Consider the following 25,129-nt stretch of genomic DNA (forward strand, 5'->3'; position numbering starts at 1 on the left):
GAGGTTCCACTTAAACATGAGGAAGAACTTCTTCCCAGTAAGGATAAAAGAACACTGGAACAGGCTGCCCAGAGAGGTGGTGGAGTCTCCTTCTCTGGAGATGTTCAAAACCCTCCTGGCCGTGTTCTTGTATGATCTGATCTAGGTGGTCCTGCTCTGGCAGGGGGATTGGACTAGATGATCCTTTGAGGTCCCTTCCAATCCCTGACATTCTGTGATTCTGTGATGTGGTCTGAAGGCACTGCTAGAAGGAAGTATCATGGGGATTACTAAATTCAAAAGGAACTCACTCATATGGAAGGTATGTACACAGCAGGCCTTAAACAAAGCTCTTCCTCCTTTTTAATTGCTCTTAACTTCAAGTCTGCAAATTTTTTAAAGCTCATTCTTAATTCACAACCTTTGTTTTCTTGAACCACAGAGAAATGTTTCACATGCAACCCCTAACACACTCTGTGCACAAACGTGAGTAAGGCACGAGTATCATAGTCACTGTGAGAGCAATGTAAGGCTGTCTCATGCAGTGGTGAATCTGGCAGCAGGAACTCCATCTGTCACAAGGAATTTCTCACTTAAAAAGTTCAGCTTTAATGGCCGTCAGCAACAAACCCAGCCAAACCCAACCCTAATAAACCAACGACCCTCAGGTGCAGGGAGGTGTATTTACATGGCCTGAGCTTCACCTAGAAACAGAAAAGCAGTAACTGTCAAAGAAGTTTACAGTGGTATTGTGTGCCATGCAGTAAGCCAACAACTTTCTGAAATACACTTATGGTTTCAGAAAATTATGTGCACGAACTAGGGTTCTACCAGGTCAAGAATGCAACTGCTTTGGCCTCCAGCCTGAGACAAATTTACTACAACTAAGAATATGCATGCCTGCTGATTTATATGGATGTATAAATTACGAGTTTTCTGAGTGAAATGAGCTAAACATGTTTCTTCTGTTTTGAGGCACAGCAGTGCTGAGGCATAACAGAATCCTCAGAAAGAACTTTTAAAATTAATTTCTAGAAAATACATTTAGTATCAGAGAAAGATTCTACACTCTTACATCTCATAGACCTGCTTTGAATCAATTCTTTTCCAGTTTTCTCCAACACACCCCTTCAGTCGTTGTCTATTGTGTACTCCCACGCAAGCTTTACCTCCTAGGCGCAAACTTCCTGCCCAGCTTCAGGCTCAACTCCAGATACCAGTTTCCTATGACAGCTGATGCTAATCTTTATTTTCAGCCTCCAGTGATGTGTCTGTCTCCTAGATCCAGCCTCACTGCAGTCTTATTTCTCTCCGTTTTCTATCTTACCTTTAGTTTCCTGTGCATTCACATCAGACAACTTTTCTATCATGCACCAAGCATCAGGAAAGAACACATGGGGACTACTGGACAGACAGGCACGCCCTTACTTGCACCCAGAACAGGAAAGCAGCAGACTCTGTAAGGGAAAGTCTCCACTGTAGCTTGGGAAGAACCCACCAAGACCTGCCAGGGTTTAGAAAGCTGAGTGAAAAATCTTTTTTTAAAAATGTCACTGAATCCAGACTCTCCAATGAACACAGAAAAATCATGCTTTTTCAAAAGGCTCAGCAGTTGCTTAAGTTTGTGGAAACCTCTATAGAGACAGTATAAAATGATTTATCTGTAGCAGGAAGGCTACATCCGTGCCTTCTCTAAAATCCTAGAAGGGTTAGTGATTTTCAGAGACAATGTTACAAGAACTTATGTATTTGAACATCAGTCAAATTACAATTCTGGAAGTGTCTCAATGGTTCTAATTGGAGCTTCCCTGTGAAAGTTTCATACACAGACTGAACAGAACACCTGGCATGGAAAACACTGGAAAGAATAATAACAGTAGGAAGCATCAGCGGACCTTAATAAACAGTGCTATCAGCTTTGCTGATAACATGCTGTCTCTCTTCCTCCCTCTTTTATACATTGCACACAAAGTCTGAGTTGCAATCCAAAATAAACTAGACAAAAGAACACACAAATATTAAACTAAGGAAAACTTTCACATGAGATTGTCCTGGTTAGCTGAATTAGCAGAAGATGATGCTGTGTGCCTACCACCGAGTCATGTAAGAGTAGCAGGAATATTGCAGCACCCTCCGCAAACCTGCAATATGTCGTGGACACACCTTAATTTCAGTTGACAACGTCATCACTGTAACTTACAACACAGCAGCATGCCCGTTGCTTGTTGTGGCCCATACAGAAATTGGTGGGCATTTCTGTTCTTCAATCAAACAAAGTGAGCATATCAGATCCTGGGACAATTTTTTTTTTCCCCATACAGCTCTGTACTGTCACAGCCTTTTTCTTTTTAAATCAGCTCTTATGTGGTGGATAAACTAGTATCCACAGCAGGGTCAAAAAGAACTGCAGACATTATCAGAGTACCAGTTCCATCAAGTGTCAAGCCAGAAGCATCTGCAGGACTTACTAGGTATACCCTAAACCTGTTTTCCCTCAACATCCAGGTAATATATAACTTAGACCACCACCCATTTCAGATTCTGGCTTAGAGTACACAGCACAAGTATTACCATAGGGAATTAAAATGATCTGGTAACTTTTCCTATCAGTCTTGTTCAAAAAGCAGCATTACACATGTGATTTATTTTGCAGAAGAAAAATGAGGCACTTAACCTTTCTGAAACCACAGATAACCCCACATGAAAAAACTACTGCATACTTAAAAAGTTCATATCTGCAACCTTAAGGCACCTGTATGAGAAGCAGCAGGAATTATTCCTCACCTTGATCCTGCTGACAGCTTCCTGAGCCTGCATCATTCTCACATTCTTGGAGGGAGTTTTATCGGAAAGGAGTTGAGTCGAGCCAAGGTAATTGGCAGCAAAAATGATTCCATCAATTAAGTCTTCAGGATCACAAGGTCCAGGAACTGAAACACAGGAAAGCAATCACTGAAGAAAATCATGGTGAACTGTGGCAAAACGGCAGCACTCTGACAACTTGAGCCTGCACCTGATGGCTGCAAATCCTCATCTGAAATACTTTAGCTTAGGATGAAGATACGGCAACCAGTACTTTCAAAGGTACAAAATACCAAGTGAATGCCGCCAACGTGTCTCCAGCAAAAACCGTAATTGTTAATCCAGCCTGTCTCTCAAGATAGCTCATTCTTTCGGAGCAGGGATCACCCTGGAGCAAAATAATCTCTGTGAGTTTTCACTGTTACAAAGGGACAGACACAGTTACTCAGCTCGCCCCTCACTCACCAAAACCAGCCTTGCAGTTCTAAGACCAACAGTCACAAACAGAAAGGGGAAGGGTGCAATTGAATAACAGCCATCAGCCACTTGCTCACTCACGTGTCAGCCACAGCCAGCACGACAGGCAGAGAGGAACCTCCCCGGGAATGCTTTACAGGTACAACACCTCTCCCCTTACCAACAAGACTGATTGCCCAACTAAGCAAAGTGCTTTTATGCCACAGACCTTTAAAAATCATTCTGTCTTAACGAGGACGTTGAGGTAAAGTACACAGTTAAATAAAAACTCTGTGTTGTTAAATACACAGAGCGGCTCTCCTGGTGGCAAAACGACTCTTAGTCCCACAGATTCTTAATGATCTGACTCCCATCAGCTTCTGAGGAACTTTAGAGGATGGTGAGGTGTTCAATGCCTAACAATGCAAATGCTTACAAAGCAGCATTTATGATCTGTAATTTTTTTGGCGTTTCACGATTATATCCAAAAATTGAATGAGTAATAATGTTGTATTTTAACACCTTGCTACATGTTAAAATTGTCATGATCCAAAAGGGAGGCTGGTTGACCTAAGAAGCAATTTTGTTCTCTTACCAGTAAGGAAAACCAATTGATGTTCAAGACAAGTGAAAATGTAAATCATCTTTAAGGAATGCTAATGGTAAAACTGTCCACATTTAATCATAAAAAAAAAATTGTTTTTAGGTTTGCCTTTTTTACCTCTAAGAACAAAGCAATACCCCTACAATATGAGAAAGGATTTGTTAGTTCAAGGGGTATCTTGAGATATAAGGGGATGGGGCTTAAAGTTTAACATTACTCAGAATGCCAATTTCGTTCTAATTATGAGATTAACTCATAACGATGACTCAGAATGAGCAGAGGTAACTTCGGCCCCAAAGAAAAACAAGCTATTATCAAGATTAAAATAACAAAAGAAAGAACTGCAGATAAATATCACACTGAAACTATGCACACAGAAGTAGATGTATAAATCCTATGAGCAAGCTTGTCTCCTTTATGGTTTCCTTAAATATGAAAATTCATGACTAGTAATTTTGAGATGTCCAACTCCAGTGTGCAAAATTGATTCAGATACGATGTACCTGGAAAATTTTCAAAATGAACAAGTTATTTTCAAGTACATGATCCAAAGAAATGGAGCATTTTCCTTAGGGAAATATATGCATCTGGAAGTACTATGTATTGGCACGCTCTTCCAGTCCTGAAACCATACTGCGTTTTAAGTGTTGCTATTTGTTATTATACATGTCAAGGCCTTTTCACCACTTACACCACGTCACTATAAAGGGTACAAAACTCTCTATAGTATAATTTCTGATTGAAACACCAAAATGATAAATATAGACTGACAAAGGTGTAGATGAGACTCCCAGAAGGAAGGATATTAAACCCAGAAAAGGTATGTGCTCTATTTCCATCAGAGGCGAACACACAGACAGCATTGCTTTTCGTAAGACCACCTCCATTGATGACCTCTGACAACGAAATTATTATCTGAATGAAAGCGTAGCATAGGTGCTAGCAAGTTTTTCTTGGACTTCTAGTGCATAAAACCAGAAAATTTGAGTTTTTAAGGACTTTTGCACTGGACCAAGATCTAAGAGAATTTTAGTTTACAATTTATTTTTTTTTTAAGGAGCAGAGCATTATTTAAGATAGCCCTGTTGACCTAGGGCTAACACTAGGAGATGAATTTCAATTCTAAGAGAGATCCTTCATTGCTGCAAAATTCCAAAGCTCAGCTAGATTCAAAACAATAGATGAAATTTACATTAGCTGACATTCTGGCCACAGACTCCAAAATATGCAGTCTGTGTATTAATCCAATGATCAATTTGTAGTCTAAAGAGAATGATCACATAATCGTTTAAACACAGCACACTGTAAAGCAATCCAGGGAGTTCCAAGCCAGTCCAAAGAATGTATCACATCAACTGTATTTCTGGCATTTCACCAAGCATATGGAGTAACTGCTGTCAGGGGAAAAAAAAAACAAACGAAACTTCAAATTTTCTGCGTCTGTGATGCTCTCATAACGAAATAACTGGGTTTTACACCCAGTTAATCTTTCTGTACACACAGCATGCAGACTCGTACAAAAGGTGACAGCATTCATGCAGCAGGTGACTTGCTTTTTCACATTGTTCTAAACAAACGCAGTGCTAGTTCAAGCACAATCTTAACTCTAAGACAGGAAGCACTATTTAATTAGAGGACAAGCAGCTGTAAAGCAGTGTGGATTTCCTCTGGCAGGCCTGTCAATTAATCCAATTAATTAAATTTGCTAACTAACCCAACGGAGATTGGATGGGGCCTGCCAACTGAAATCATTGCTGGAGAGAGCACTGCAGTCTTCCTGCCTAGCCTATTTTATAAATATGTAAAGGATGACTGCCATGAGGATGCAGCCAGGCTCTTCTCACTGGCATCCAATGACAAGACAAGGGGAAATGGATATAAGCTGGAACATAGGAGATTCCACTTAAACATGAGGAAGAACTTCTTCCCAGTAAGGGTAACAGAACACGAACAGGCTGCCCAGAGGGGTTCTGGAGTCTCCTTCTCTGGAGATGTTCAAAACCCGCCTGGACACGTTCTTGTGTGATCTGATCTAGGTGGTCCTGCTCTGGCAGGGGGATTGGACTAGATGATCCTTTGAGGTCCCTTCCAATCCCTAACATTCTGTGATTTGCCTTGTCCACACACGTTCACGTGTTGTGTAAATGCCATAAAAAAATTAGTAGTGTTCTAAGTGATACTGATAAAAAACCAGCAAAGTTGAGACAGAAACTATGAATGCAATATTAAAAAAATAAAAGCTCCATGTTTCTGAACTTCTGAAAGAGCACAGTAGAATTTAGCTCCAGTTCCATACTGTACATAATTTAATCTAAATTGGTATACCCAACCCTAGCAGCTTTTCTATTCAGCAAATAAAATAAAATGTTATACATTATAAATATTGGAGTTTTTTGGGTATTAAAAAAAAAATTTAGAAATTGTAGAACTATCTTACCTTCAACATAGGTTGGAAACGAAGCCAAGCTTTTTCTGGACTGTAATTAAGAAAAAAAGGATTTCAAACAGAACAGAGCATGCACAAATATGCATTAAAAATTTCTCCACCACCCCCCCCCCAAAAAAAAGTAAATCAGCCATAATTATTAGCAAAGGAAGATGACCATTTTTTAAGATTTAATATTATATTTAAAGCATGTACTAGAGTTAAATTAAACGTATTCTGTTTGTGTTTTATCTATCAGGCAACACACTAGGCCCAGTTTTCAGTTACTTGTTGGTGTTCAATATTATATTAACTGTCTACCAATAGATGCTCTACTTTTACTAATCAAGAAGTATGCAGGAAAGCCTATCATATCTCAAAGACAATGGATCTCCCAGCTACATATAAATACATGCAGGAACACACAAAATTACGCTGTACCGTGATTATTCATGGATGAAACCATCAGCTCAGTCAGTTATTCATTAACCAAACTCTGTTATTCATTAGGACTGTTCTTACACGCATCCCTCCCATTAATACAGCCTATGAAAAGCTTTCTGAATTTTAACAGGTTAGGTAGCAACCTGAATTCTCTGGGATAACTGAATTCACTAACACCTTACCGCCAACTATGTTTACACCGTATCAAGCACAAAATCACATCTGGTAGCTTCAATTTCATAAAAGGTGAACAAATGGAAAAAAATCCTGATTTGCATACATAAATACACAGTCTGAAGTAAGACCTTACTTCCAGCTGCAATTTTATGTGAAAGACTCTGTGGTTAACACTTTAAACACCTGGAAGCTACAACTTTCAGTGAGTAAGACTCACCACTTAGTTATAAGGGATAACATAAACCACACAGAAAAATTATCAAAGAAAACTCTGTGTGGCAACACATAGACGGTAACAGGTATATTACTATTGTATGTGTTGCAGGTAAGAACTTTGGATAGTCCAAGGATCACAAAACTTTAATGAATCTACAACTGATTGCATTAGAAGTAACTTCTCCAATGACTGCTTAATGTAATTTAATTAAAAGAAAATTTATATATGATCAGAATAATGCATAATATCTTAGACAATTTCCAGTATATTTCCAGACAATATACATGGAAATATATGCAAATATATGGAAAAAACAGGTAAAGTAGGAAGGTCACAGTTAGGTGACAGGTTGAGTGCCTAACCCCAGGGAGTCTTTTCCATTGTAACAAACAGAAAATGGATGTAATGAGTAATATTCTTCAACCAATGATGCTTGCCCTGCTATAAAACAGAACGACTCATGAAATAAAACCAAAAGGTGACACAGACAGCAGAGCCTGCGCAGCCTTTAAGGACTGGCCGTTCCTTATAAAAATGGCTAAGCTGTACTGCAAGACCAAGAAAGCTCTTCATCAGAGACTGCACCAGCATAAACAAAGAAGTCAATAAACAACCACCTCCTGCTGCCAAAGCATTTAAAGCTGCTGTGAGGACACCCACACGCCTTTTCACATCCGTGGCTCTTTGATCTCTTCAGATGGATGTTTTTACAGGACCACCTATTCAAAGAGACTTCAACAATTGTTCCTAAGTGCTGCTAGTGAAGTGCTAAGAGGCAGATTCAACCGCTGGACTCTGACAGGCCTAGAGGACAAATCTCCTACACACCGGAGACAGCTTATGTATATAAATGTCCTTTCCAAAGCATTTTTTTTTTTTTTAAATACAGTGAACAAAGTCTGTAATTACAGATTTGGCAACTATTTAGCAATCTGACTAGCTGGTGCAACTTCTTTTCAGGATAGAGTGGTGTAAACTGTCGTCAAATATATTCTTGTTGCAAAACTCACACTAAAAATTACGGGTTTTTTTGTTCATTACCCAAGTTGAAAGACATTCTACTAAGACCACAGGAATAGTAAAGTAACAGGTAAAGTTACCAACAAGAGCAAACATACACCTTGTAATTTTATATTTCCATAAATAGTGAAATATCAATGTCATTAATGTTTCATTACTTGTTACTCTTGTTGCCACCTAGTATTATAAAATTTATATTTTAAGAAAAGGTTTTACTAAGATCTAAATGTCATCCCCCAAAATTATGAGGCTACACTGGAAGTACTAAAGCAGGCATATTGCTCATCTGTGGAAACTAACAGCCTAACACATCTTACTGTGAAAACTGGTTTACCACCTCTGATACTATGTGTGAGCACATCCTAAAAACTGAAATGAGTAGTGTCTTGTTTATTTTCTTCCTTTGGGTAAGCTTATCAATATCTAAAACCTGCTAAAAGTTAGGATACATAAGAAGTGACAAAATCTGTACTGAAGAAAGTGAAAGGCGTTTCCAAGCTAGCAATACAGCAGATGAAAATGTAATGGCACAATCTGTTGTTGAAGGCTCTAGCACATGAGAAGTTAGGAGTTTCTCAAGTCCTTTGAAACCTTTCATTATTTTCTAAGTGCAAATAAAGACTGGCACAAATACATACATGTTACAAGCTTTTTTATCACTTGATAATAACAAAAGAAAAAAAGAAAGAACAGATTACTAATTAGTGTTTCAACTTTAAACAGTATTTCCAGTTACAGTAGGTCAGTTTTTTTCATCGTGGAAGGTAACTCATGTATTGCTATTAGTAACAAAATTGTACCTTGTTAGACTACAGTTTCTAGATTTTTTTTAAGTTTAAAAAACAAAAAGTGAATAAACCGAATATTTGCATATTCTTCTCTTCATGGAGCCAGATATTCTATAGTAATCCAAATACTTCTTATGCCAAATTATTTTCTTTTCACACTGTGAGAAGTTCTACTTGCACTTCTCATTTTGTGTTGGTGGAACTACTGCAGAGTAAAAAGCTGCCAGGTGAGGAAAAAAAAAGTAAAAAAAAAAAAGTAAGCATTTAGCTTTATTTTGAGAAGCCTGGAGCCAAGAACTGAATTCTGACTGTGAATCACTGGTAGGTCAGTTTCTATAATGGTAAGACATTAAACAGCAGAAATTACTACCTAATTAATTTTATTTAAGCAAGCTTTTTTGTCTGGCTGAGAAACATTTTTTTTTTTGTGGGAAGACATTCTTTTGAATGTAAAAAAGAAAAGGGCTTCTTCCTTTTGCCTCTAATACAAAGGTGATGTTGGCTGTTTGGTAAATCAATACCTCCCAGCCTGTTAAATAATTTAGTGGCAGCTGAACACAGAGTCAGAAATGTCATGATAAACAGTCTTAAATATGTTAGAAATTCAGTCAAACAGCCAGGCAAGCATAAGGGAAGGGAGCTACAAATCAGCTTTCCAAGTCTGTTGCCATTTTGGAAGAAGAGAAGGGACTGCACAGGTACAAGGGGGAAAGGAGAATGAAAAGGCATAAGCAGCATGAACAAGACTGTGGCTTTTAAATAAATTTCACTCTACCTCTTTATTAGTGGAAGCCTCTGCTGTACTGCAGACATCTTGGTGATGTTGCCTACTTGACGATTCTGCACCCCGAGGTGAAGAGGAATCTGGAGATGGAGACTAGACATGGCAAGAAAATTAAATAATAATATGAGTGACCAACATAGAAATTCTTCTTTCATATTTTCCTCTAACTTGGCAGGGAAATAAGAGATGAGAGGGGAAAAAAAAAAAAAAAAAACCCACAAAAAAAACCCCAAACCCACAACAAACACTTTTAAAATGTTGCAACCTTTGCTTTTTATCATAATGATCACATATCAATATCTCAGTGGACTTCCTCTGAACACTAAATCTTTTAAAAAGCATCTATGTTTATTTGTCAATAATGCACAAAACAAAGCAATTGCAAAAATAAAAAGCTGTACTCAGTGGCAAGCAACACTCAGGCAAAAAGTGTGTCATAAAATTGTGGTTTTGCAAGGCAAATGGAGGATCATTTGACACTGGTATTGGGCCAACTACTTACACTTACTGTCAGCATTCAGCTAAATTGCAGCTACACAATTTTCAGTGTCACAAGTGCAAGCCTATTGCATGCAGGCTAATGACTGTGAGCTTACTGAAGGCTGCAGGCAATGCAGACTGATGTCCTAAGCTCTCACATTATAGCAAAGAAAAGATGAAATCACTAAGAAGTAAGACAAGATGGGAGATAAGTGAATTGGGCATGGTCAGAACACAGGGATTCAGCTAAAGCTTACTTAGTTGTCACATTGGGGAGAGTGAAGAAAAGACTGTAGTTTCCCCATAAGCACACATGCTCTCAGATATAGTTAACCCGAATTGCTAAACTAATCTAATCTGAGCAGAGGTAGGCTGCAGTAGTTGCTATTTCACTGTTTTAGAAAAAAACTGTCATGAATTGTATAGAGTAACCCTAACGTATTCAAAGACTTCTGAATATATTCCAGGACTACTCAGTATCACTGTAATCAAGGATTACGATTCCTCATCCTAGATACAGCACAAACTTGGAAAATATTTCACAGTTCATATTACGTTCCCAATACTATACGTGCTCTCTAGACCAGATTTCCTCATTTTTCTCCCTTCACTGTAAACAATTCAGTGGAGAAACTGTCTTTCCAATCATGTCCTAGTCATTCATGATCATCAAGAATGCCACAGCAGAAAAACAAAGGGAACAGCATAGCATAGCAGTATCATGGAATATTCAGATCTATGTGATTTGTCAGCAAGTATCTTGGTGAAGGGAAAGAATACTCTGGGAAAGGATATTCTAATCACAGGACACTCCTACTGAATGCTGGTGATGCTACAAAGTTGTAGCGAGGTATCTGAACTCCAGAGCAGAGGGGACTGGTACAGGTGTATGACACAAGAATATAGAATATGGAATTAACAAAGATGATGAAAATGAAACACAGTACAAAGCTTCAACCCAGCAGGCATTTTTAAAGGCAGACCTTAAGGAGATACCTGCAAAACATGTCGGTGTGCATGCCAAAATGTGGACCCTCAAAGGAAGGATCAGCATTTAGCTATGCAAGCTGGGTGTTTACTCCAGCACCCCTGGCATTCTACACTTTCCTTTGGCATAAAGAGTTTGGCCCCAGCTTTGCCAGCTCAATATTCATCACTTACGGCAAAACAGTCAAAAACTGTTCTTCTGGTTACGTAAATATGTACTTGACACGGCTTTTCTCCAAGCCAATGAGTCATACCAGGAAAAGGCTACGCTTCCAATGCTAAGCTGCCAGCAGCTCCAGTCTAGGAGCGCCCTCCTGCTATGCTTCCAACCCAGCTGAAACACTGAGCTCTATGAAACAGTGTGCAAAAACCCACTAAGTTTCACAAGCTTAGCTTCACAGATATAGAACAAATCAAGCACACAAAATTCCCTTCTGTTTCGCTTTTTCTTTACCCTCATTCCTTTAAAAGGTCTATCTTGGATAATTACTAAATAGAATCATAGAATGGTTAGGGTTGGAACGGACCTCAAAGATCATCTAGTTCCAACCCCCCTGCCATAGGCAGAGAAACCCTCCACTACACTAGGTTGCCCAAAAAATATATTGGAATTAGAATTATAGTTAACTAAAATATTAGAATTATAGTTAATGAATAAAGGCTTCCAAAGAGTTAAGAAGCAATTCCATACACAGATATCTCTTGGATAAAAGAGCAGTCCTTGCATCTCCCTATATTTTCAACCACGACTGCAGGGTGAAAATGAGAGGCAGCTGTGAAATGGCCCCTGACCAGAGGCTGCTGTGAAGTGGTCACTAGAACGCTGGCATGTGCTTGCACCCTCAGGCTGAAGGATTGCTAAAGGGAGAGATACAGGCTCCCTTGGCCTGCTGTGTGACTATCACAGTTAGAGTGCCACAGTGAATCACCTGTGCACAAAAGGCAACTCCTATTTACTTAAGGAAGCGTCCCCATAGTGCCCACATTCCCAATAGTTACACAGTATTTCTGTATGAGGATTAAATATGAAAGGTGCACAACACTATCAACATAATAATGGCACGGGGATATTGTAGGATTAAGATTTAAACAGTAAACAAAGAAACAAAGTAAAGTATATCATACTTTAGCGACAAATGTTTCCATGAAAAAAAAGTTGTTTAAACACCTGAAAGCTCTCATACACACTAAAGTGATAACAATAAATGATTTCATTTACATCAGCTGCTTGCAGACATTAAGAAATTTTGCACCATTTAAAATCTATTAACAGTTGCTCCAGTAGCCCTACAAATACCTTTACTCACTATTTTCATCTACAAAGTATCAGAAATAAGCAACCATCAAAACGATCACACAGCTTTCCATGCGCTCTGTTTGAACGCCTGCTCATTTTTTCCTGGGGAAAAAAAAAACGTACCAAAACTACCAAACCTATATATCAAACATCCTACAAAGTTTGCTGCATGACACGAGAGCTGTCCCCAAAAACATTTGTACAAAAAAGTTCAGTCTTTGAAGAATAAACACTCAGTTCTCTTCTGCACCAAAATGCATTTTTAGAGGTACCATATACAGTGCCCAAGGAAAGAACGCAGTCACAGCAATAGCAAGAAACATTTTCATACCTCATAGCGGACAGACAACTTGCATAGCTGCTTAAAACACTACAGTTGAAGTCTAAAATAAATGCTTAGTGACTGCTTCGTTGACTGTTAACAAAAAAAGTTTCAGAAGCCTAACAAAATTGCTTTCAGAATGAACACAGCACGTTCATGTGAAGCATGCTGTTACTACATAGAGAGGTACATCAATGGAATTACAAAGTGCAGCAACAAGAAAGGAATAGTTACCCTATTTCTCTTCTTGAATTCATCTACTCACATTTTTCTTACGATACTCTAGCTGGTACATCCAAAAATTCTCCATCTCAGTTTTGCTGTTCTGTCTCTCTAACTCACGTGCAATCCACTCCACCTGAGAAACCTTCCTTGCTATTGCGCAGAGGGATTCAGTTACAGAACTTGCAAAAGGAGAGGATTGTGTTGCACCGTGTTGCATCCAGCCTATGCAGGTCAACCCAGCTGGCTACTGAACAGCCCAGGAAGACAAACATAACTGACACTAAAACATCTTCAAATACAACCACCCGCTCCTGCTTCATAAAAGCAGTGTTGTTTTACCTGCTTTTAGCAGCAACTTATCTGAAAAGAGTACAACCTGGTGGGTCACATCATCACACACAAGGTTGGGACAGGGGATGAAATCAACAAATACTTCAGCAACACAAGATCCACCTAAACAAAAGGCCACTGTTATAGGACACTAATGTCCACCTACTGGCTTCTTCAGAGAGGAATGGCAGACACAGTCGTCTTGTACATTAGTTTAGAGGAGACAACTGAATAAAGAAAGGCTTTTAAATTTACTTGATTTCAGTGATAAAAAGTCTCCTGAGAGGTACCCATACACATCAGGCAAAGGTCAAAGCACTATGAATATTCAGGTCCAATATGCAAGAATAGCCAGATGCATAATTTCACAAGCACCACCCAGTAAAGCTCAACAGTGGCAGCAAATCTTTTAGGTTTTAGCATAACTATGTTGCGGCAGAATATCTGCTGTGATTTGAACGGTTCAAATTCTATTCACTAAAACATAGGCTGAGACCATCAACATATGTTCACAGCTTTTAGATGGCATAAATAAACCATAAAGAATGGAGCTGAAAGCTAAATTTCCTTACAGTATAACTAGTCATCATTATTGGTCGTCTTTGTTTAAATTTGCTTTAACTATAGTGTTAAAAACGGAGGGCTTGAAAAAATAAAACCCACTCGGAGCTATTGTACACATACATGCACATTGTGGCACAATCTATGCAATTTTATTTGTAACTGTGACATAAGGATGAAACTTAAGTTTGTACTGTAGTTGTGGTGTAATTGTAATTGTGGTGTAACTGTCTCTGCATGCACCCAGTGCACTCACCTGTCAGTTTGCTGAGTGGTCCAAGACCCCCCTGCCAGTTTGTGCATACATGATACAACGCGTTGACTTGAGACAAGGTAACTGACTGAACTGCTCCCTTCAGAACAAAGGATTTGACTAACTGCTATAGGACCTCTCCATACGAGAATTTCAGGCAGTCTCAGAGATTCCCCCGAGCAGGCTTCTCCTGTGCATATGACATGTGAGATGCACCATTCATCGCTTCGGGGTGCTAACTACCATCCTGAGTAGGGACTCTGGCTGACCCAACAGCTACCCCACGCAGCTTCTGCAGCAAAAATGACCAAAAAGTACACAGATAAGATACCTGCGGGTAGTCAACAGAAACTATTCCTGCAGACACAGATAACGTCATGTACAACAGTCTTATGTATACACAGTTAACATAGGAGATGTCTTGTACGTAGCTCAAGGTAAACTATAGCAGTAGAGTGGTCAGGTAGGAATCACAGACTAGCTGTATGCAAGACCTGAGAACAAATGCAGTTTGGGGAATCTCCCCTGATCCAGCTGATGGATTGAGAGCAGCCCTGAGGAAAAGGACTTGGGAGTGCTGGTGGATGAGAAGATCAACATGAGCCGGCAATGTGCGCTGGCAGACCAGAAAGCCAACCGTACCCTGGGCTGCATCAAAAGGAGCATGGCCAGCAGCTCGAGGGAAGTGATTCTTCCCCTCTATTCAGCTCTCATGAGACTCCACCTGGAATACTGTGTTCAGCTCTGGAGTCCCCAACACAAGAAGGACATGGAGCTACTGGAACGAACCCAGAGGAGGGCCAGGAAGATGATCCGAGAGCTGGAGCACCTCTGCTATGAAGACAGGCTGAGAGAGTTGGGGCTGTTCAGCCTGGAGAAGAGAAGGCTCTGGGGAGAACTTCTAGCAGCCTTCCAGTACTTAAAGGGGGCCTACAGGAAAGCTGGAGAGGGACTTCTTACGAGGGCATCTAGTGATAGGACAAGGGGCAATGGCTTTAAACTGAAAGAGGGGAGATTTAGATTGGATATAAGGAAGAAATTTTTCACTCAGAGGGTGGTGAGGCACTGGCACAGGTTGCCCAGAGAAGTTGTAGATGCCCCATCCCTGGAAGTGTTCAAGGCCAGGCTGGATGAGGCTTTGGGCAACCTGGTGTAGTGGAGGGTTTACCTGCCCACGGCAGGGGGGTTGGAAATAGATGATCTTTGAGGTCCCTTCCAACCCTGACCATTCTATGATTCTATGACTCTATGATGACGCCCTGCAAGGGCGGAGCCTCCTGCCACTTGCCACCACCTGGATAACAACTGACAAGCTCACTTGAGATACTTCAGAACTTTTGCATGTTACACTATGCAAAAGTTCTGAATAAACTAAACAAACACACTGCCCGTTGTCTGCACAACATCACTGAGTTGTAATTCTTAAGGAAAATTCATTGAAGTTACAAAAATAGCCTTTTTGACCTAAGCAATACCTGCGTACCTTTGCCAAAGTCTTTGAAGAAAGATCCCTATCTGTTACTGTTGTATTTCTAAGTTGCAAATACAAAACAAAAATATATCTGAGAACACACAGAGGTTTAGATCTGATGCAGAAAAGTCCAAGTGAGCAAACAATAAATGTAGCTGAGCCTGTCAGGGCAAGATGTACCTTTATTTTGCCCATTTCAAAGAGTCTCTTGGCCACATGAGTCTGTAGCAGCAACTATGTAGTACCACAGTCACACTTTGTGAGCTGGTAACTTCACTTGGAGTATAATCTTAGGCTGTACAGACTCTGACTGCTTGTCAGATCACATACACGCTATGTGGGTCGGGTCTGTCCAGCAGCACACATGCTGGATGGAAGGCTGCCAGCACAGGAAGGCTCCTGGAAGCTGGTTCAGTGCTGGCTGTTTCTCTCTCAGTACGGACTTCCTTAGCTGTGCTTTCACTTGAACTTCTAGATCAAATGCAGCTTCACGTACCAGTCTGAAAAAATTTGTGTGGATCCCTCCTGTGTTTTCAAAAGACTTTAAAACCGTAACAAGTGCTGTTCTAGTTTTCAACAGCACTGAAAAAATCACTTGATATGGCTTTCACCTTTCAATAAATAAAGAACATAATAAACCAAAAAAAATATTCAAGGGGTTATGTATCCAGTGCCCACTGTAATTTAAAAGCCCATAACTCATCTGGAGAGCGTTTCTCTTCAAGCAAACCAATTCACAAATTTAAGCTTTCTCCTGTGTGACTGATTAAGCAGCGGAAAGCTTTCTGCCCTGGATATTAAAATGCTTTTTGCTTTGTTTTTTGGTTTTTTTTTTTTTTTTTTTAATTATTTTTGGTTTGGGATTTTGGGGGCATTTTTCTCCTGTATAATTTTAAGACTGTGGCCTTGCATAGATGATGGAAAGATGACCTGTATTCTGCGTGCTCAACCAACAGTTTTAAAAGGTCTGCTCAGAAAAAGAAAACAATATCCTCAATACAAACTCATCTCTTCTTCATTTATTTTCTTTCTCTTTTTTCCCCCTTAGTTCATCTACTACTGAAACCTGCTTAATTATTTAAAACAGACTTCTCTATTGCCTTGTTAATAATACATTATTCGTGCTGTGGAAAAAGTGAAGCAAACTCATCTCCATAAAAACACTTCAGGAGTTATCAGAATTGAGAAAAAATCCTGCAACCAAGAACCCAGAGGTTGAACTAAAATGTACATAACCAAAAATCACAGAGAAGCAAAACAATGCAGCTCAGTTCTCTTCTGAAAGGTTTGTCTTCAGCTCTGAATTTCCACTTCACAAATCCAAACCACCCATGTAAGTGGTTCTACTTTCTTTAGGGTTTATTCCAACATTGTACCACCTCAAGTGTCTGCAAAGGAAATGAGACAGTGAACACCGATGAGAGCTATTTGCAAAAAAGTCTTGATAGGCAGCAACAAACCGTACACATAGGTCATCAAAACTTGGCTTTTACATCTATAACCTCATAGATAACCGAACGGACCTCAGAAAAAGGTGATGGTATTTAGTTCTGAAATGAAGAATTTCTCCCTCCAAACCACAGTTTTCTCTTGACGATAGCAGAAGTGAAGCAGGCAGCCTGCTTCTCTACTCTGGACATGAGAGGACAAAGATGCTCTTTAAATCCCAGTCAGAAAAAAATCTACCTGAGTTTTTGTGCCTTTCAGTGCTCTTCTCAGCAGGTTCTGTACTTCCACAACTAAGCAAGCCACTATTCTAAAAGTTCTATGACATTTCAAAGATGCTTTTTTAGATCTATACACCAGAATATTTAAATTGTGTTCTGAGATATATACCACACAAAACTATTCCCTTTTCCACTTTAGCATGTCTTCATCCTCAAGTCTATATCCACGCACTGCCACGTCTTCTATTTACACCTTTAAACACCACTATTTCTGTGCTTGGCTAGGCACATTCACAGGAGGTTTCTGATGGAGAATCTGACAGAGAAGAGCTACCTAAATAGGACATGGGCCTTCCATTCCAGTGAGATAACTGCACGCATCTAGAAGAACACCTATTCCTAAAAGGTATCCCCCTTCATCACTCTCAGACATGTGCGTACCGTAAGCTCCATGCTGGTCTCCAGCTACGAACATTATTCAGTATGATGTGAACGGATTCTCTCTCATTTCACACTCAGAAAACACCACCCAACCGCAGTTGCACAGTCTTTGCCACCATGGATCAGTTTCCTATGTCATATTTCTTGCAGCTGTGCAGCTCTAACTGCTATTGTATTTGAAAAAGATACTCTCACAAGCCCATATTCAATTGATGTCTGCTTTGGTTTAAAAAGTTTTCTGACAAACAGAATTTGGAAATAGATGTCAATTGTTCATATCCCATATGTGTGGTAAATTTTAAAAAATCTTACTGCGTTTATTCAAAGGTCACTGAGAGAATTTTTCAGCTCTTGTCAAATAAAGTACAACACCTGCCCTAGAAACTAAATGTCCAGATCATCTCTATTCAAGTGAAAGCATGCATCACTAAACCAGGGTGCACAAGGCACATGACAGCAAATACTCTCCATTGTTAAATATTAAGGAGGAACTTCAGTACATTATTTATTTATTCACATAAGTCTGCTACCCACCTCCTACATCACAGGACTACCAGAGTTTATTACAGTAGAACTGTCCTTGGGCTGTGAGCAGTAATCTTTTTTTGTGTACTTACCAAACATTTATTTTGAGGAGAAATACATGGGAATGACTGAAATTCCTGGTAGATCAACCTGTGACTAAACCTGGAAATAGAGCATCTTAAAAACAAACTGATACAGTGATCTGTAGCTTTTTTACTATCACAGTCATCGCATGCCTTTCCTAACAGCCCCAAACTATACCCAGCTGCGGGCTAGATGAACACTTCTGGACTGTTAGCTTCTCAAAATAGTCTCTGGACAATTCCAACCGGTATTCTACCAAACATTCTGCCATGAATGTATCATCCGAGTGCTCGGCACTGAGAAGTGATAGTCACTTTCTTGTGAAAAAAGGAAAAGATGTGGTCATATTTAATGAGACTCAACTGCAAATCATTCTTCTGACTCCCTGGCTTCATTGCTCTCTCGTGGAGATCTCCTAGCTAAATAAAAAGTGACTGCTACTTGGATTTAAAGAGGTCTTACCAGTTTCAACATCATATGATCAACAACATAAAATGATTGCAAATATTTTCAAGTAAGTTTTATCTCTAAAAGCAAAATGGTTTTGTTAAAAAAAATGTGGGAACAATTTTCGAAGTAGATGTGCAAAATAACTGAAGGTCACAAAGCACCCAATTTGCATCACTTTTCTGCAGCTCCTTGATACTTCTGGGGGAAGAAAAGGGTGTCTGCCTGAAGGTAAAACACTCTCTTTATGTAATTCGTTCTTACTTCAAGGCCAATGTTAAAAATTAGACTGAATAACATCTCTGGCACACACTGGTTACACTGAAAAGCTCCTGTCTGAGATCCTGTTTCTTTCTCATGGGAGACAAAAGAAAAATTTACATTCAAATGAATGGGCTTCAACTATATTTTTATTATAATTGACCGCTCATGATCACGTAGTCAACACAATCTGATTTTGCCCAATTTACTGACAAGCAATTCTAGGAATGCTTTGTTAAAGAAAGCAGACTGTTCAGACTGTTCATGAATTGGCATCTGAACTAAAGAGTCCAGTAAAGCAAATACATACCTCATCTACAGCGAAAAACAAAATTCTTACCCTGTTCCAAGACCCTTCTTCTACAACATGCATTCCCCTCAATCTGCTACAGATCTTCTAGGATATTTGCTTAATTTACATCCTCCTTCCAAGAACACAGACTGTCTGCACATCCACAACTATCATTTATCTTGGCACCCAGCTACTGTCGTTACACATCACTGTTTTGACTACAGCCAGCACTGAAAATCTCAGTCAGGTTCTTATCTGCCTGGCAATGCAAAATATCAAATGAGAACCGAACTTTTGGTGCAAAACAGAAACCCCTGTGTACTTCAATACCTAATGCAGACACAGACCAACAGAAACATCTGTTTTGTTTACTATGTGAACATACCAGGCTGAGTCCTCTCAGCATACCTTAGAAAAGCCAAATTCTGCAAGGTGCAGCAAGACTTTGGAGAGCAGCAGCAACACCTTCAGGAAGGACTCAGTGTTCTCAGGATCCCCAGCCTAAGGTCACTGAGACCATCATGGTACTGGGTGTTATCAGACAATCAGGAAGCAACGGGATGTTCTTTGATCCTCTCAAAGACAGCACTTACAAACACAGACAACAAGGTGAACAAAATGTACAGCAAAAGAGTAAACTGATTTATTTGAAAAAGGATAGAGAAATAATCACAGCTTTGGGAATTTTTTAAAGAAGTTAAAAATAATTGTTGTCTAATAATCTGGGAAGATTGCTTTTGCCCTCCACATGACTGCTAATCAATTCTGTAACAGACAGTATGTTTAAAATATTTGTAGACGTAATTTTTGCAACATAGATATTAAAAAACAAAGTTTCAATGAAACTTTGAAGAAACCAAAAACCAACCCAAACGTATTCATCACTGTGTGTTTCCAACAGTTTCCAAAGAAAAATAAAATCTGGAAGCTACATGTTTCAATCAGATTGCACATTTTTTCAGCAACTCAAATGCCATGCTCCAAAAATCTCTTCCTATTTGTAGAACGCTAGCCTTCATTGTTTTAAAGGCAGCTAAAATAATCCGAAGCCTGTCACAGATATACACAGAATGTGATCTTTTTTCACCATGTGAATTAACTTTGCAGAGGCTGAGGTGTTTTGGATAGTTCTGATGCATTCCTAGAAGGTTACAATAATTCAGTATCAAACACTGAACACACAAAAAAGTTCTATCCTTTGGTGTTCTTCCAAAAAACCCATAGGTCACAAAAAACATTCCACAGCAATAAAAAGGATGGAGCAGATGTTTGCAGTGCAGTTATCCTTGAAGTAATAGCACAGATCCATATGATAGACTATTTTTGGCCCAGTAAATTTAGTGTAACAGCTCTTTTCATATCGGGTTTAAATTTAATGCAGTTAAGAGTTGTTTATGAGTTTATCTTACCAGAAATGCGGAAAACCCATGAAACTCCAAGTAAAGATTATCATACAGGCAGCTGGAACAACGAACTGTGAACTGATTCTGATCCAAGTTAAGCCTCATGTCAAAACCACAGAATTTCAGAAATGCTGACACTGCGAACCTGAACGATGACCTTCTATACTTAGGTTGCTGGACAGTGAATACACTTTACAGTGATAATGTAATATACTGAGGTTCATAACACATTTCTAGAGCCTGCAAGTAGACAAGAAGTCTGCAAATTTTCTGGAATATGAATCTGATCTATGATACCATCATAAAGAATAATATCAGATTTCTGACACAACTGTTAAGATTGTTATGTGACAGAAAGTGAAACTTAGAAACCTAGAATTAACAGAAATATACAACAATAGATAACAGAAGACAACGTGTTTGATAGCTGATCTAAAATATCCCATGGTAGTAAAAAATGTAACAGCATTTGTTTCAGAAAAAAACAGAGCTTCATGTGGCAAATTCTTGTATAATATAACTGGGGTCAGCAGTGCTTCATAAAGAAAAATTTGGCCCGCAGATAATGCACATGCTTACCTCTTACATGCCCTCTAGAGCACAAATTTTAAATAGACAAAGCACTACATATTTTATTGAAGGATGAATCACAGAACAAGAACACGATGCACCGTCTCTCACTGCCATGTATGTCACAATTAAAGGAACAAGAAATACATAATCTGAAAGCTGAAAGCTTGGTATACTTACATCTCCATCTAGTGGCCTCTGGTCGTCAGAGTCCCTCGTTGGACTGATGTCTTGCCTCATCACCCAGATAGGCTCCTTAGGTTCATCAGGGGTATAAGGAGAACGGATGGTCCTTGTCTTCACTTCCTCAATAGCCTCTTTAATATCCTTGATAGCCAGTGAAATTGCATCTCTCTTTTCCTTGCTGTACCTCTGTACAGATTCTCCTGAGCTGGACGTAATTCGAGAACCAGCAGGGAGCTGGCCGTTACTTTCATGCCGACCACCAGTAAGAGCATGACCATGCTCCAAACTCTGCTCTGCCTCTGGCATGTCTTCAGCTGCCTTGTCTAAGCTCTGGGAGCTCATGCTCTGCTTCACCTCTGCTACAATCTGATCAATGTCTTCCTCTTGTTCGTAACTATCCATTCTTGGGTAGGGTGCAAACTCTGCCTCCTTCTCAGGGCTGTCAGACTCTCCGTCAGACCGCTCATCATAATGGTGAAGGCGGGCACCAAGTGCCTCCTTGCGGTAATTGTCGGCTTCCTCCCTTTCCCGCTCATACTGTTGGATCCCCTCCCTAACATCGAGGTCTGGTGCATCTCCTATCTCCTCATACACATGCTCCTGCAGTCCATAGTCAGCATAAGGCTCAGCATACTGTTCATCCTCTCCTCGGTGGAAAAGCCGATGTGTGTAGACATAACCCGAGTAGGCTGCGTTCATGGCTTCCTCGTGTTCGATGGAATGGAAGTGTAAGTGGTTGGGCAATGTCCGATTGTGAATGGCCTCGCCGTGCTCAGCCTCGGCATTCTCCGTGTACTCCTCAGACTCAGGCCTGTACTGCACCGCATACGCGCTCTCATCCTCGTTTTCCTGAACTCTCTCTGTGTCGTAACTGTCCTCCACTGTGGCTATCACATCCCCTTCTGCCGTATCCGTGTGGTTGTGGAAACCGCTCTCAGTGCTGGCTGACCGAGCTAACATCCCTTCCTCCTCCTGCCCAGACAGGCCCCCTTGGCTGCTGTTTGCATGCCTTGGGTAGCGAGTGGCATACCGCTGCTCCTCTTCCACCTCTGAGTGCTCCAGATCAGCCTCCACTGACTCGTTCACTGCTCCATTTGCTGGCTCTTCACTTACCTCCCCCTCAGGTGGTCCAGCCAAATGGTTCATGGCAAGTTCTGGTGGGTAGGTCACTTATTCTATTGACATTTTGTCTATCACAGCTGGAAAGAAATAATAAAAAAAGTGGAGTCAATAAACAGAAGCAACAAAAGGCACCCTTCCATCCCCAGCAGACAAATGTCTGACTTCATCATCTCCAAAGTCAGATGACAGCCAGCACTACAGTATGACCTCCCATGCAAACAACCTCCAACAGCAGCAACCAACAACGACCCCTTTGGGGACTGCACTTTCCACTTCTATGGACAAATTCTTTGTGGAGGAATCATTTCCAAGCAACTCCTTGGAGATGCTTCTAAGGACTGCTGTGGCATTTTGATGACATTGGCAGGCGCGTGTTAGACATGCGAACTTCTGCCAGGGGCTCAACCATGGAGGAGATATGACAAAAATATTCCACCTCTGCTCCACCGCTCTCCCTACAGCTCACTGACTCGGTGCAAACGAAGGACGCTGTAATGTAAAATGACAGGTTGAGACCCACCACAGGAGTCTGCAATTGCTCAGATACATGACAGCTGTGCATACTACACTTCAGTACAGTATCTGTAGCTGAGCTAGTCACCCTGTGCACTTTTAAAAAATCATTAGAAATAAAAATGCACTCTCAGGGTACCTGAAACACCTGTTCCTTCCCCCTAGAGAAGCACATGGCAGCTAGATACAACATAGTTACTTCGTGGAATGTATCTATAATCACTTAAGATGGCTTCTGCACCAAACATCTTTCCTAAAACATGGAAAGACATTACTAACATTCATAACTCTGACTACATTGAGACTAGTGAGGCATCTCAGACTTGTCTACTTTAAGTAAAAATCTTGAAAGATTATATAACTACTAGAGAGGTCTACCAATAATTATAAATATGCAGGCCATAGAAACAGAAAGACCCCATAAGAATACAGATCATCTTCTCCAAGTTTCATAGATAAAACAGGCCTATCTAGCTCAGAAGGATGCATTTTCATGTAACGGCTTCAGCTGTTTTGAACCTTGCCCTATGTTTTTAAAATGTACTGTCATAAAAAGGACATTTTATGTCCTTTTAGGTCCCTAAGTCAAACCACCTACCCATATGTAAAATAAAGCTCTAGCCTGTGACTTACTGATAAGTACTAAAAGAAAAGGCATCTGTTGTAACACCTCTTACTTGAAGGATCTACAAAATCACGTGTCAATTACCAATTAAAACCAAATCTACTGAACTGAGGCAGGGAGGCTCAAGTGACACTTTGCTGACTAAATGAGCTCTGTGCAACAGGGTGGTGGGAATAACTTCCCGTGACAAGAAAACAACAGTAATTTCAGTTGCCCTCTACTAGAAAAGTTGGCAGGCAGGCAAGGCTAGGTGTGAGTTACTTGCGCTATATTTCCACAGGAAATCTAGTGGGTGCAGCTTCAGCAAACACTCCTGCTTGTCTTTGTCACACCTAATGTTTCAGCCTTTAAAACTTTGGATTCCTTAAAAAAAAGGAAACAGAATAAACTTTGGCCCTTGTTCCAGACAGATCTTTTCACTTTCAGAGAAACAGCCCATATGTAGCTTTTGCAAATCCAGCATGCTGTGTCTAACCTCCAAGACTTGCCTTTCCCACCCTCATCACAAGGGAGAAAAATGTGTAGTATATCATATAGCATATAAAAAATGCAGTTGTAAAATAATAATTAATAAATTGCATTAACCGAACAGATAAAAATGTTCCACACAAACTAATTCTTTTTCAAAACAACTATGAAAAAACTTTTTTTTTTTCCAGCTAAAGAAGGTATGTTAGTGAGAAGCCTTCAGTGACAACATAAGGTCTTTTCCAGCTATGACTTCCAAGAAATCAGGAAAGAATAGGCAGAATGTATATGCAGGTGCGTGCCAAAACCAACAAACCAAACACTCTCTTCTCCGCAGCACACCACATATTATTTAAGTAAACAAGAATAACAATACTGGTGAGCTTTCCAATTTAAGCCCACAAAAAGAAGGTTGAAGATGCCAAGGCGTTAACAGCCCTTTGGAAAGTCTACCCCAAGCAGGATTTCCTGCTACCACCGAAGTCAGGTATAAACTTTCCATGGCTTTGCACATAGACAGAATTAGGTTAAAATAGAGGACTGTACAAAATTCTACCTTAAATCTGTTGCATCTGAAGAAGCCCCTGACTGGCATGTAAGTGTCATTGGTCACCCAGAGGAAAAGGGCAGTACTAGTTGAAAGAAATGAAGCGACACATAAACACAGGACAATGACCAACTTTCTGACAACTTTATCACATGCATCCTGCCACATCTTTACCTGAATTAAGTTACAAAAGAAGGCAAAATTCAACTCCATGAAGACTACCTATACCTCAAGTCAAATAAGGTATCAAATGCCACAATATTTACAACAGAAGTTCTGATAATATCTGAAAATACATGATCCTGTTTTAGAAGTCTTAACACCGGCTCACTGCATACTAGCATACTGTGGACAGA

The 25,129-nt window shown here is 40.0% G+C and overlaps 1 protein-coding gene across 1 annotated transcript in view; it reads right to left on the minus strand.

The window, feature by feature from the left end:
* APBA1 (amyloid beta precursor protein binding family A member 1) overlaps positions 1-22,662 on the minus strand; it is a 38,822-nt gene extending 16,160 nt beyond the window's left edge. Inside the window, exons 1-4 of the mRNA XM_086629147.1 lie at positions 21,493-22,662; positions 9,688-9,789; positions 6,279-6,318; positions 2,764-2,909 (exon numbers count right to left, since the gene is read on the minus strand). Coding sequence (XP_086485273.1) covers positions 2,764-2,909; positions 6,279-6,318; positions 9,688-9,789; positions 21,493-22,644 — 1,440 coding nt within the window. The 5' untranslated portion in view covers positions 22,645-22,662. The remainder of the gene's footprint in view (positions 1-2,763; positions 2,910-6,278; positions 6,319-9,687; positions 9,790-21,492) is intronic.
* Between the last annotated feature and the right edge of the window lie 2,467 nt (positions 22,663-25,129).

This window comes from Tauraco erythrolophus, chromosome Z, assembly GCF_009769465.1.
Source record: "Tauraco erythrolophus isolate bTauEry1 chromosome Z, bTauEry1.pri, whole genome shotgun sequence".
Taxonomy (NCBI): domain Eukaryota; kingdom Metazoa; phylum Chordata; class Aves; order Musophagiformes; family Musophagidae; genus Tauraco; species Tauraco erythrolophus.